General features: G+C 38.6%; 2 protein-coding genes across 3 annotated transcripts; both read right to left on the bottom strand.

The window, feature by feature from the left end:
• Positions 1–97: 97 nt before the first annotated feature.
• On the bottom strand, positions 98–8,132 carry LOC102217903 (MICOS complex subunit MIC10-like). 2 transcript variants are annotated; one of them, XM_023341712.1, is made up of 4 exons: positions 8,000–8,132; positions 4,961–5,008; positions 4,650–4,756; positions 98–308 (listed from the first exon to the last, which is right to left on the bottom strand). In XM_023341712.1, the coding sequence occupies exons 1-4, from the start codon at positions 8,061–8,063 to the stop codon at positions 297–299; spliced, it is 231 nt and encodes a 76-aa protein (XP_023197480.1). In that variant the 5' UTR covers positions 8,064–8,132; the 3' UTR covers positions 98–296. The 2 variants fall into 2 exon arrangements, with proteins under 2 accessions (XP_023197480.1, XP_023197487.1); XM_023341719.1 differs by having other exon boundaries at positions 98–305.
• A 1,539-nt stretch (positions 8,133–9,671) lies between these two features.
• On the bottom strand, positions 9,672–13,017 carry sike1 (suppressor of IKBKE 1). The gene is made up of 5 exons (XM_005816877.2): positions 12,585–13,017; positions 11,916–12,021; positions 11,700–11,842; positions 11,499–11,612; positions 9,672–11,050 (listed from the first exon to the last, which is right to left on the bottom strand). The coding sequence occupies exons 1-5, from the start codon at positions 12,741–12,743 to the stop codon at positions 10,910–10,912; spliced, it is 663 nt and encodes a 220-aa protein (XP_005816934.1). The 5' UTR covers positions 12,744–13,017; the 3' UTR covers positions 9,672–10,909.
• Between the last annotated feature and the right edge of the window lie 723 nt (positions 13,018–13,740).

Genomic DNA, 13,740 nt, shown 5'->3' with positions numbered 1-13,740 from the left:
TCTTTTGAATATACTATTTTAACATTTGCTCAAGTTAAATATAATATCACAGATTAAATATCAAACCACCCTATAAAGAATCACACCACAAGTGTTTTTTCTATAATTAATGATTATTTTATTAAATTCACACAGATTGCACTCATCAGGCAGAAACAAGTCTTACAATCATTATTGGGACGGTTTATCTGGAGGAGGACAAATTTAAATTTATCGTATTGCAAACCTTGACACTCGAAAAGCATTAACAAAATTAATGCAAAAATAAAGATAAAAAACATCTTGATGGGTGGAAATCACTGCTCCTGCTGAGAAAAAAAACATAGAAAAAAATAGCAAAATTATTAAATTTATACAAAATATTGACAAGGAACTGTCACTTTAACATAGAAATAAAACTTTAATTTTTTTTAATTGTTCCTTTTGTTTCATTGGTGATGCAAAACTATTTTAACCTAACTTAAACTTCAAAAGAAAAGAATAAATTATAAACCACCATGAAGTACGGAAGAGGATAAGGGTCACTGAGAAAAAAAATAGGACAGTTCTGACTTTAATCTCAGAATTCTGACTTTAAAATTTATGGGCACTGGGGAGAAGAACCATCTTTCAATGACCAACATGCTAGTTGTGCTGAAGGACAACCAAATATCTGGCGGAACATGTTGGATTTAAGTCAGCTTTTCCGTGTCTGAGGGGTCTTCGAAGGTGAGTAAAACTAGATGAATAGTTTAATGTCTAAAGTATAACGGCTACAGCTAGCTGTTAGCATGGTTTTAGCTTTCATTGACGGAGGAATTAACGTGTCTTGCAATGTTACATCACACACGTTTAATAAAGGTGTTGTGGATAGGTGAGAGGCAGGATCACGTGGTGTTATTAGTGATTGTAGATCACCTGTTGCGGACCTAGTGAGTGGGTGATGGGGGAGGTTTACTTTTTGCTGACCGCCTTATGCGAATATGGTTTTTTGTCCTTGATCACTGTTTAAACCTGCGGATCCGGTTTTAATACTCTTTTGGACACTGTTCTTGGATATTGATAATATGACAGAATAAAACCATCTTAATTGCATCCTGGAATGGCGTTTTTTGATCAGCTGGCACGTCAACAAGGATTCCGCTATTCAGCTGCTTGGCGACTTTGTTTGACAGTCGCTAATAAAAGGGTATGAGCAGTTGTTTGCTGGAATTATCCCTGATGGGGTTGTTTTGTTTTATTTTATTGTTTGTTTATTTGAATGTTTTCCAAGGAAATGAACCAGTCTATATTACAGATATAGTGACCAATATGATTGGCGTGTCAATAACGTTTACTTCAGCGAAAGAGAGAAAGGCTACTCGGTTGTTCTGATCTTGGGACATCCTCACCGTTTAGCTAACACCAACTGATGTGTCTATGTTAGTGGTACATGTTGGAAAAAGATGGAAACTGTTTCATAATCACAAAATCATTTTACTAAACTGTATGATATGTGTCATCTCAAGATTGAAATTTCACCATATACCATGTGCAAATAGTAGTTATCGTCCAGGTGTGGAAATGTTATAGGCTGCAGTTGTAATTCACTAAATCAAAGTTAATGTTTAAAGTTATTGGTAAAATAAAAAGTCCTGGTTAGGATCATTCCTGCCTTGAATTTTGACCAGAGGGTGATGTGATGTTCTCTGCACAACCAATAGAAATGCAGAATGTTGTGATAGATGGATGGATGTAAATAAATAGTGTTGGAAGTATTTTATATTTTATTGTCATTTATTTGCTTTACCTTTATTTTATATTATCATCCATTTTATTTACCTTTGCATTTACATTTTAATGATGTGTTTTGAAGTGCGTTGAGTGTTTTAAAGTGTTTGCAGAAACTCTGGAAGCGGCCTGCTGAGGAGTGAAAAAGGAGGCGCCAATTGTCCAGGGGAACTGCAAATCTATAGTCTTACCTTGTTTGTATAAATGAGTTATGTTCATGTGAGTGTGCAGCTGTTTTCTTTTCCCCCTCCCTTCAGAGCTGCACGCTGTCATGTAACTAGGGAGTTCCTAATTCTAATAAAAGCAGGGCAAGACTCAGTTGAAGCTTCAGAGCATAGGTAGAAGCAAATGAATAGATAAATAATGAAAATAACAAAATGACCCCATTGTTGTTCCACACAATGTTTCCTTGTATGTGCCATGTGTAATATCTTTTACTATAATTAAACTGCATTCATAAATCTGTTAGTGCCAATATCCTAATCGATCCTTTTATTTTTTTAAAGGCAAACTTCTTTTCTCCCCTAATACAGTAGATAGCTTTTATGTTACTCACAATCAGTATTTTCTTTCAGACTGAAGTACAGATTTTCTTTCTGTACCAAATAAATGTAATTTTAGCACACAGTGTTAAGAAAAATAATTAATTTTAGTGCTTAATACAGTTAATCTACGACATGTGTAACAGTTATATTCAATACTCTTATTTGGAACAGGTTTCGTCTGAGATGCGGTAAGGAGCTGAATAAGAAGGTTTTCCTCCCCCGCTGACAGACACAGCAATAAAATTTACATTCCGAAGGGGCAAGAGACTTTTTGGCGTCAGGGATCTGCCCGTATCAGACAGAGATGACCACGAAGTGGTCATCCCTTTTACTTAGACAAAAACCAGACACCTTTGCCATAATGAGGGGAGTTTCCAAGTTTTTCTGAGTCCCTACGGAGTTTCTAATAGGTCAAAGAACGGAACGCCTTGACTGCACATATTAAATTCAAGAAACACCTACTCAGTATAAAAATTCCAGGTCAGAGAGAGAGAGAGAGAGAGCGGCCGCTATTTTTGCCTTTTTGTCTTTGTTTCGTGTTTGTTTGTCTTCCCCTTGTGTGTGTTTATTATTATGAGAAAAATGCATATCTCTGTTCCTCTGCAGCTTTGTTGTCGATTGCTTTGTATGAGATTAAATTCTGTGATCTGTGACGTCAACACGCTTTGTTGTTGTTTCGTTTTAGCAGCACGCCGTCGCTGCACGTTGCCCACGGAGAACGTCGCTCGCCGAGGATCCCGGGCAAAATTAAAAGAGGAAGAAGGAGCCAAACGTTTTGTCCAAAGCTAGCATTAAATGATCCTCTTTTTTTAATAACAGTCATTGGATTATATTGTCCTCATCTCACTTCCAAACTTCGTAGGTCAACCAATGTGACTATGCATCTTGTGACAACACTAATTTATATTGAAATGCGTGAAGATGTTGCCAATGATAACCTTTCACCTGCACATTGAACTTGATTTCTTGGACTAAAGCTATGCAAGTTTCATATGTTTCAGCAAGTCGCTCATGCATTGACTCAGGGAGAAGTCGAACCCTTAAGAACTTCTAGTATTACTGCAATTTTTAGGCATAACCCTCTGTCAACATATCTGAAGCAAATGAAGACCTTCTTGCCATAACTCTATAGAGGTGCATGACTTGCTAATAAGGGGTTGCCGTATTCTAATTTAGGTGTGCTGGAGTGGGGATCCCTATTAAAGTTGGAGGACTGGACTTGGTCACCCCAAATTAAATTAACATTTTGAAACTACAGAGCATTTCTACAAACATGTATTTCTGCAAATATTTGAGGTTTTTATGCCTTTTAAGGAATGCTTAGTGTAAAGGGAAGCTGTAATAATCATCACCCATGTGAAGATCCATCACATTTTGTGTTTCAGCTCTGTAATGATTTTAAGATAGCTGACTTATGTAAAGCTCTTAATCTGACAGAACTAAAATAAGAAACAAATATCCAACATAATTTGAACTGTATTTGTAGCATCCCTGCACCTATGAAACAGAACTGTGCCCTGAACCATGTTATTGTCTCATTAAGTGTAAGAGGCTATGTATAATTATTAAGTGTGTATCTTTAACTATTTTTAATTAATGTTTGAAAATACAAATAAATGGCTTTTTGTCATGTGACTAAGTTCATTTGTGGCAGTCCTTGAATTCTGTTTCCATCATTTTCATATCTCTGAATACTTTACCTTGTGACTAAATACTATCCTGTAAAATGAAATATTTTTCTCAATTAAATTAGCTAATCAGTCTTATTTAATCACTGCAAAACAAGGCACATGTAAATATTGAATTTACAGCTTAATACATATTGGAGGCAAGATATAAGGCTATAGATTTGCAAAGATTAAACATTCTATTGTTAATTTGAATAACATGGTTATTAGAATGACCCAACTTTCAAAGCATTCTTTTAGGTCATGTGTTACAAATCAATTATTCAATATAAAAGATAATACTACTGCTCTTGTATCAAAAAATAGCATACGTTCTCACAGGTGTAGAGAAAATAAGCACTAACTGTTGAGAGAATACCCACATACAAAAGCTAAACTGAATTCTGACTTTTTTCTCAGAATTCTGAGATTAAAGTTAGAATTCTGACTTTTTTCTCAGAATTCTGATTAAAGTCAGAACTGTTTTTTTTTCTTTTCCAGTGGCCCTAATCCTCTTCCGTAATGACGTCATGTGATGTATCACATAAACGTAATTCAGATTTCAGTAAAAAGCTCAGCAGTTTTTGTTTGTTCTTGCCTTCTTCAAACGACAAAGTAAAGAAGACTGGCATCAAAAACTAAAGATCTGTGCAAAACCTATTAAAGGTCCAATAAAACCCAAACTAACCTGTTCACTTGTGTGCAGCAGATAATGTGACCTCAGGTCATGCTGACAGTTGGCATACGCCATGCCAAGTCCAGCTCCAGAGAATAACGTAATAGGCCATGTACGTCCTATAAAGGACAAAGATGCACTGACATTGTTGGCAGGGATAAAACAAACACTTACTGCCCTAAAGACTGGCGTCTATGTCTGCAGGTTAGAGTACCAGCAGAAGAGCATGATGCTAGTTGTGCTGCCAGATATTCTCAATGGTATCTGAGCTAAATTAAAGTTTCAAGACAAAGAACAACTTCAAATCCACCGAAACGGCTTACTTTTGAAGAACAGGACAGAAAATACAATTCCTAACCCCAGACCGGTACCTGAAATACAGAATGACGAGGCAAACATTAGATACAGGGAGGAAATAATTACTAATGCACATTTCTAATATGTATCCTCCATGTCAAGTGTCTGACCTACACAGAATAACATAATGCAAGATGTTGTTTTTTTATTGTTAGTAAGTAAGCCTGTCACAATAAGCAATAAATCAATTCATCATGACTGTGACCATTTCCCATTGGATAGTCATTAATGAGATACTCCCCTTTAACTGAAAAGCCGCCACTTCGAAAAACCCTGCAAACATTTGACATTTGCACTACCTGCCACTACTGCCTGTAGGGTTAACCATTATTAAAAATTAATAATGGTTAAAAATTAACCATTATTAATTTTTTAAATTTTAAATTTAAAAGTTTGGTTACCGAGACGTCATAATACATCTTAACTGTTGGTGCTTTGATTGTTTTGTTTTTTTATTTTGGATGTTTCAAAGTTCCAGTGTTAAATGTTCTTTAGAAATTAAAGTTTTTTGTGCTGTGAGTAAGTATACTTGCATTAATAAATCATTTCAGTTGAAAATGATCTCAAATTGACAATATCATCATTTATTCCAATAATTTCTGAGACAATTTATCGTCCTGCAAAACTTATCGCTTAGTAGTAACATGTATTTGTTTCTAGACTAGAGAAAAAAAAAAGTCTATCAGCACCAACATGGTGATTCCTAAAGAGTTGGTCAATGAAAACTTGCTTAACACCATCTGTCAGACAACTGAGCAGGGTTTATTTTGGGTCCAAATGTCTGGAAACACTTTCTTCCCCCCAATCTTTGACCTTTCTAGCCCCCAAATTAAAACAGAAAGACTGATTATCAGTTGCGTGTACAAGCAACTCTAGTAAGTCAAACATAAAAAAATTGCTTTGACAGCCAATATATTCTACTTTTACACTGTTGTAAAGAACATGGTTTTCTCACACTTGTTGTGAGCATATCAATATCAATATTAATATTGCTGTTATGGCCAGTTACTAATATTATATATTTTGTTATCCTTTGTGAAAAAATTGCAATATGTGGGTATGAATCCTGGAAGAATAAGTGAGGGGGGCTGTTATATATATATAGGCCTGTCGCGATAAACGATAAATCAATTAATCGTACGATAAATTAAAGCTATCGACGTCATTTTAATTATCGGCATTATCGTCTCTTCCGACCTTTTTCTCTTTCAGCTAATGCGACTGAATGAAAAAGGGCTCAACTCCGGTGCTCTCCACTGACTCCTCCCTTCCTCATTTCCTTAGTGTAAAGCCCAGCGCACACTGCACGATCTTAGAGCTGTCAGCCCATTTTCAGCCCATTTTCAAAACCTGACAGACCACACATTAGCCGACAGAAATCCTAGGTATAACGGTTTGATCGGTTCGGTCCTGCCGTGTGGTGTCCAACAATGGGCACAAAATAATGGCTACAAGTCCAGTTAACTAATTTTAAAACCAGGCATTAGTCAGTGCTTTACTACAATCTACCTGCAATGCATGTTGCTACTGTCAGCCGTAAAGTCCTGACTGAATGAAAATCATTATAACCCATTTACGTAACGAAGAACAGCTGAAAAGTTACCGGGTTTATCAACTGCGGTAGCAATTTCACTCCAACTCCTCCTCCTGTCATTTCTCCTCCTCTTGTCATTTCTATATTCTTTGCATGTTGAATAAACATTAATGTTGTTTCCACATATCATCTCCAATGTCCGCTGGACTTCGGGTTGCGCCTTGTCAGCTGTTTGGGATTCCCCTCCGTAATTTCCCCTCAGAAAACAGAGGAGAATCCTAGCTTTCTGATTGGCTACCTGTCATATTCAACAGGCTGCGTTAAGATTCCAGTCGGGGGGAAACCTCTGATTTGGATCGGAGCGGCAACGACGATCTACCATAACACACCACACAATCTTAGAAAGACCAACGTTCTAAGATTGTCATAAGGGGAAAAATAGGAGCAAAAAATCATGTAGTGTGAACTATTGCATCAGGTAGTCAATGTGCCCATCTTCTCTATTTAAATCTAATTATTACTGAAGGGCAATATAATATACAGACTTCACAATCTGCACTCTTTAGGTTGAATGCAGTATTTATTTCCACTTGGGCTTTATGTTGTTTAGTTTTTTTTCCAGTACATTTTTTGTTAATGGAGACTGAGAATCCATTTTATTTTTGTTTTGGTTGTTTTGTTTATTTTGTTTATCAGTTTCAGTGTTTAAGTGTTCTTTTGAAAATAAAGTGTATCTATCTTTGGCAAGAAACCGCATGCATTATTACGTCATTTCCATTAAATCAGTGTAAAAAGATCTTCAAACAATATTATCGTTTATCGCAATAATTTTTGAGACAATTAATCGCTCAGCAAAATTTGCTATCGTGACATGCCTATATATATAATTTAGTAACCTTTATAACCATATATAAATGTTTATGAGGAGGATCTTAAGAACCCATAACTGCCCATTGGTGAAAACCAGAAGATTCCTGACTCCAACTGTGTAAACCACTGGTCTACAAATCTTGTATGAGCTAATTTAACTTGCCATCTGCTAAATAAAAAACGATAAATCCCTGACTTCATGAAAGTTGAACAGGCACCATATTGGGGTTAAAGTAAATGTGGTTCGCGTTCTGTGAGGGCAAGGAAAGGTGGACAACAGTTTGTAGCTGTAGTTTAAAGTCAACTGTGATGCGTGCTACTTATAATCAAATGGTCTGCCTCTGCTCTGGTTTTCTTTCACTAAAGACAGTCTTAATCGTAAGCATCAAATTCAAAAACAGGGCGCTAGAATAAACCTCAGTTAATTTCCGTTAACATCTGACTGCTCATTTCGTGTCCTTTAACAGCCCTTTACTGCTAGCTTGTTAGTCTGTCGTCCAGTCAATGACAGATGTAAACTACAATAAAAGCTACAGCCTAATGCTTCTGTATCCACCTATATTACAGTAACATTAGTAACTGAAGGCAGAGAAATATTTACCCAGCTTAACGACACCGTCTGCCAGGCAGCGGTCCAACTTTTTCCCGAGCTCCTTCTCAGACATTCTGACTTAGCTTGCTTCAGGCTAAAGGTTTCAAACTGCAGCTCTTCCTGCTGCCTTCGAGCGCTGTCGAAAGTTTGACAGACTAATGCATTGTGTAAAGAAGTTAACGTAGATCTACGACAAAATTAAATAAAAATAATAATAAAATAAGAGAGCGTGCATTTATTAAAATCGTTATCTATTTTACTACACAAAGATGTAATACCTCGAGAAAATGGTTTTCGCTGATGAACTTAGCACAGAAGACAGTTCAATTATGCGTCTTCAAGTGAATGCAGCACGAAGCTAGTTTTTGGAAAACCCCGTCACCTTGCACCACACAATACACAAAACACCACAATAACACACACATATGAAATTAACTACAATGCCTTCTGAAAGTATTCATATCCCTTAAACTTTTTATACCGTTTTTCCCCTCGTTGCAACCACAAATTACGACGTACTTACTTGTATTTGATGTGTCAGACAAAACCCAAAGTAGTATGTAAATGACTGCGATGTGGAAGGAAAAGTAGTTTTTTAGCACAAAGATTTTGAAAAAAGTGGCATTAATTTATTTTCCTTCAAGTTGATACCACTGAAACTAACATCACCCGGAACATACTGAAACGATTCTATGTTTTAGTTCTGCTGGGGGACACTTTACACCAGGAGAGCTGGTCTGGGTTCTCGGAGAAAGAAGGGCCGTTGCCCGAAGCTGGACGGTCAGTGGGTGGGCCCCTGCAGAGTGTTGGAGCGCAAGGGGGAGGCTGTTTACAGAGTGCAGATGCTCCAGAACAGGAGAAAACTAGCACTGCACAGGGACAGGTTGGCCCCCTGCACCACAGGCCCCAGAAGGCCATCAGTCGGCCATCAGTATTGCTACCAGCCTCTCCAGAACAGCCTTCATCAAGGCAACAGCCTCTACCGCTGTTGCCGAATGATGTCCCAGCGGGCAGGGAGCTCGCCCACAGCGGACAAGGAGGGCCCCAAGACGGTTTGATGACTTTGTTTGTTCCCTCGTGGGCGAGGAATTCTGTAGTGGGGGAGTAGTGTAACAATTCTGTGTTTTAGTTCTGCTGGGGTCCATATGGTTATTTGTATTTGTTATAAGTTGCATTGTGATCCTTTTTGTTATATGTAGGGTGTTATGGGCTCCCACTCACATGTGATAAGCCTGTCATGTGGGCGGGGGATCGGTGGAGAGGGAGTACCAGGATCGGAAGTGGGGGGAGTTCATAGGGGAGTTAGCAGTGAAGCTATCATTTGAGTGTGCCAGTTTGTTAGAGGCGTGAGCTGCAGCCTCAGGAATAGCAGCTCGTACTTATTTCTAATAAACTCTGTTTGGCGGGACTACATCTGCAGTGTTGGCGTCATTACAATACTATCGATACAACGGAGCTAGGGTTTGGCAGTGTCATGCTGGGCACATAGCACATGCCTGTTAAACATGTAGATACAAACTGAAAATCATACGTGATTATCCATTCACTTCACAACTGTGTGCTACTTTGAGTTTTCTCTATTGTGCATATTCCTTTTAAATTGCAGTGAAGTTTGTGGTAGAATATGACAAAAAATGAAAGATATTTCTTGGCCAATTAAAACAAATGATCCAACAAAATGTATAGTTCACATTTTATTTGACACACTCCTGTACATCGTCATGACGTCTAAACTGATTTCCTGAGATGACAATTTACAGTTTTTAACAACAAACATTCAATTACACAAAAAGTTGGCATATTTTAAAATCTTTTACTTTGTACAAAGACGTGTCATGAGCTGGTTTGGTACATTTCCTCTTCTTCCAAATGTGGAAACTGACACAGTTAGTCCCTTCAATATGAAAATCCATTCTATGTGACTAACAAACATATTAAATGTATAAATGCATTATGTGCAGCAGGTAAAACTTTGTGAAAAGTTATTTTTTTTGGCAGCGAGCACGCAGTCTTACACTGTGTGGGGTGAGCCAGCTGGCTTTCGTAACAGGCATTGCTGTCGATTTTCTTATTCAGTAGAAGTGGATGAGAACGTGAATGTAGCAAACGTAAACTCGAGAGGTAGAAACTGCAGAACAGAAGCTGACAGAGCTTGGAAATAAATTCAGAGGCAGCATCTTGTTCAAAGGAGAAAAAATTATTGTTTTAACCAGGTAAAAGAAAATTGTTGTCATGGGATTTATATCTCACTAAAACCAAAATATATTCTCTTTTCAAAAATAATGATTGTAACAGTGTAACTCTTGTAATTTTTAGAAGTGGTCTGGATGAAACAGGATGAGAAGAAGGAGGGTAAGCGAGAAATTTTATGGCTTTTTGAGCAAGTTGGCATCTGTCAGAGGAAACTTCCTCATTATAGTGAGATATAAAACTAATTTTGTTAAAACAAGAAAGTTCATCCTTTTAACAACATAAAACTCATCTCATTATAAAGACAAACCTTGTTTGAGTTTCATTTCTTGTTATAATGAGGAATTCTGTTGTTACGATGACATACTGCTCCTGAATTTGTTTCCACTGTCTAGCAGTTGAACGTTTTCTGTTCTGTATCTCTGAAGAGAAACTGTGTCTTTATTCCAAAATACAAAACAAATCTCCTTTGCTGCTTCTAGTATCTTAGTGACAAACCAAAGATTTAATCAGCGTCACAGGTTATGATAAATCCACTCTAACATGACAGCAGTGACCATACAATTACTGTACAAAGTGATGCTTTACAAGAACTTTCATAACCCACACACAGGTAAATGTTCATGAAAGTTAAAATGCTGTGTTCAAGTGACCTTCACCAGAAAATCCACAACCCTGTTTGGTTTCTTTTCTTTTGACCAGCCACAGTACAGGCAGAAGCTGCTCTGCTCACTCATCAGACGCCGGCAGTGGGGAATGCTCCCACTGGGCTGCTGGTGGGGGTGATGGCGGCTGGGCGCCATCATCTCTCACAGTCTTCACCGACCCTTTGCTGATGTTCAAAAGGTCCCGAAGCTCCTTGTTCTCAATCTGAACGAGACACAGAGAACAACACATAGAGATGGATGGATGGATACAACTACAGGATTAGACTAACATCTATAAAGTCAGTTAACTTTAAGTCCGTTGAGTCATATAAAAGCTGCACTAAAATGCATTCAAATAGAAAAAAAACCCTTAATGCTAATAATTTTGAGATTTAATTCATAGACGTGATATTTCTCAAGACAAAGTGGTGGCTTCCGATCAGAAGTCTTTAGAAATGTAATATGATGGTTGGAAAGGTCACAATCACTGATATGTTCAGGACAATCGTTTTAAAAATGACAGCAGCAGTACACATAAGGCGACCAAATATTAGTGGTGCACCAATAACAGGTTTCTGGCGACATTTAAAGCTAAATGAAGGTGAATAATTTGCTGCCGTTCTGAAGCTTCACTTACTACAGCACAGTGACCGAGTCCCAGCGCTGCTCACCTCTAGCTGAGCCAGCCGCTCCCGGTTGGAGCAGTAGTGCTCATCATCCACCTGCATGGCTCTTCTCATTACCTGGCCCATCTCACAGATCCGCTCCACCTGGCTCTGCACTTCCTGTAGAAAAAACAGCCAATCTTTGAACTTTACATAAAACAAGGAGCATCTCAGCCATGTGAAAATAACTCTCATCTGGGGACGTACTTTAGCGTGGTCTTGATGAAGGCTGAGCACTGGTTTGGTGTCCAGCTCCTTCTTTGTCAACATCAGCTGGAGCATCTGCTTACGGTACCGACCCATGATTAGCTCCAGGGCGTATTGGTGTTCTTCAAGAGACAGCCACAGTTCTGCAGAGGCCATAAATTGTGTTAGCGCAACTTAAACTATCAACTGAAACAAATCGTCAGGAGTGAGCATTACCTTTATTTTCCTGTTGCAGCTCCTTAATTTGAGAGTTTTCCTGAGTCAGAAGGACATGGGGTTTGTACTTCGTCAGCTCTTGAATCTCTGTACTGTCTCCTGTGTGCTGAGAAAAACGATGACGGGCGACAGAAAGAGGGGAAGAGCATTTGAAGGTTTAGATTTTAAACTGGTCGCACATTCAATGAATCCTCTTGAATCACCACAATGATGAACCTTGTTTTGTTGTGTTTTGTAAGGAAAAGGTAATGCACATTAACTAATACTGCTCTGATGTTCTGGTTAAGTACTGCAAATTCTCACACGGTTTTCAAAGCTTTTTGAAAGTACAAATCTGAAAAGTGTGTAGGCTTATGTAGGTCTCAGATCCTCAACTGCATCTTGGTTGGAAATTTGATCACCACCAGTACATTAAATAAATATACTAAAGTTTTTTGGGTTGCCTTGTATTTAACTCAGTATATCTTCCCTGACCCCAATGAAAAAGGTTTGCACACATCATGATTCCGCCACCACTGTGCGCATGGTCGGTTCAATGCAGCTGCACAAAACACTCTTATATAATTGTTCACACAAATTTCTACTATTTATTCTTTTCCTTTAACTTTACAGCTATGCATTATACTGAATTGGTCTGCCGCGGTTATACTGTCAGACAGACGATCCTACCTTGTCTGGGAGAGCATTCCCCACCTCCTTCATGCTCTGCACCCTCCGTCCAAGGGCCCCGGTTTGGTCTATTAGTCCCTCGGCGGCCGTGTCGTGCTCCTTCAGTCTGTCCAGAAGGGTCCGAGCATCACACAACACTTTCTCTAAAGTACACGCCATTGACGGAAAACTGAAAAGTTGGGTCTGTGACGTAGGAGAGCGGCTTGAACCGTCGGGTGAAAATACCTCTAAATGGAGGCTTGTGAAGGCAAAAAGCCCGAGAGTCTTTATAGGAACGTCGTCATAGCAATGCAGCACCTACTGTGAGGCTGTGACGGTGAACAGAAGAAAAACTGTACACAGACACACAAAATAACTATTTTTGTTGTCTCCTCCGTCGGTGGTGTAGGGCAAAATGTCACGTCACTTCCGCATCCCTTCGCCTTTTTTTGTGCTGCATTCAAGCACACATGAGACCTCGGAAATAACTGTGGAAAAGGCTGTATAACAAACTGCCATGCTGAGCCTTTAAGGGGCGGGGCTTAGAGAAGCTGCAGCATGCAGACGAAAAAGAGAGAAAAAAAAGAGTAGAGTGGAAAGGGAGTGTTGTTTATGTTCGCATTTTGTTTATTTTAACTTGCTGTTTGCCGTTCATTGTTACTCCTTGATGTGTGTGCGTGGAAATACAAGACCACACACAATTACCTAAATGAACCGCAAGTACGAGTTGAATCACCTGGAGTACGACTCTGCGTTCTTTGGAGTTCTGACCGACTCACCACAGTGTTCTGCATAGTCACACCAGCAAAAGCAACCTCTAATTTTCACTAACATTCAAAACTCATGAAACTCAAAATCTAGACTTGGATCCAGCTTCAAACCACCAGAACTACTGCATCTCAGCATTTCTATTCTGTTACACAGCTAATAAGGCTCAAAATTGAGTGTAGTGCTGAAAATTCACATATTGTCATTTTTCACCTCTCTCGCTGAGAAAACGCTTTTTTGGTCTCAAACATTCAAAACTCATGAAACTCAAAATGTAGACTTGGTTCCAGCTTCAAACCACCAGAACAACTGCATCTCAGCATTTCTATGCTGTTCCACAGCTAATAAGGCTGAAAATTGAACGCAGTGCTGAAAAATCACATATTGTCACTTTTTCGCTTCTCTCGCT

The sequence above is a fragment of the Xiphophorus maculatus genome, chromosome 1 (assembly GCF_002775205.1).
Source record: "Xiphophorus maculatus strain JP 163 A chromosome 1, X_maculatus-5.0-male, whole genome shotgun sequence".
Lineage (NCBI taxonomy): Eukaryota > Metazoa > Chordata > Actinopteri > Cyprinodontiformes > Poeciliidae > Xiphophorus > Xiphophorus maculatus.
Note: the sequence above shows the minus strand (reverse complement) of the source record. Positions and strands in the feature narration are given on the sequence as shown.

Coding starts and splice junctions, on each gene's coding strand:
- LOC102217903 (XM_023341712.1), bottom strand. CDS start 8,063: ATGTCTGAGAAGGAGCTCGGGAAAAAGTTGGACCGCTGCCTGGCAGAC. Junction 5,009..7,999: donor AGACGGTGTCGTTAAGCTGG/GTAAATATTTCT, acceptor TCTGTATTTCAG/GTACCGGTCTGGGGTTAGGA. Junction 4,757..4,960: donor TTCTGTCCTGTTCTTCAAAA/GTAAGCCGTTTC, acceptor TGTCCTTTATAG/GACGTACATGGCCTATTACG.
- sike1 (XM_005816877.2), bottom strand. CDS start 12,743: ATGGCGTGTACTTTAGAGAAAGTGTTGTGTGATGCTCGGACCCTTCTG. Junction 11,843..11,915: donor GCTGCAACAGGAAAATAAAG/GTAATGCTCACT, acceptor TGGCCTCTGCAG/AACTGTGGCTGTCTCTTGAA. Junction 11,613..11,699: donor TTCATCAAGACCACGCTAAA/GTACGTCCCCAG, acceptor TTTTTTCTACAG/GAAGTGCAGAGCCAGGTGGA.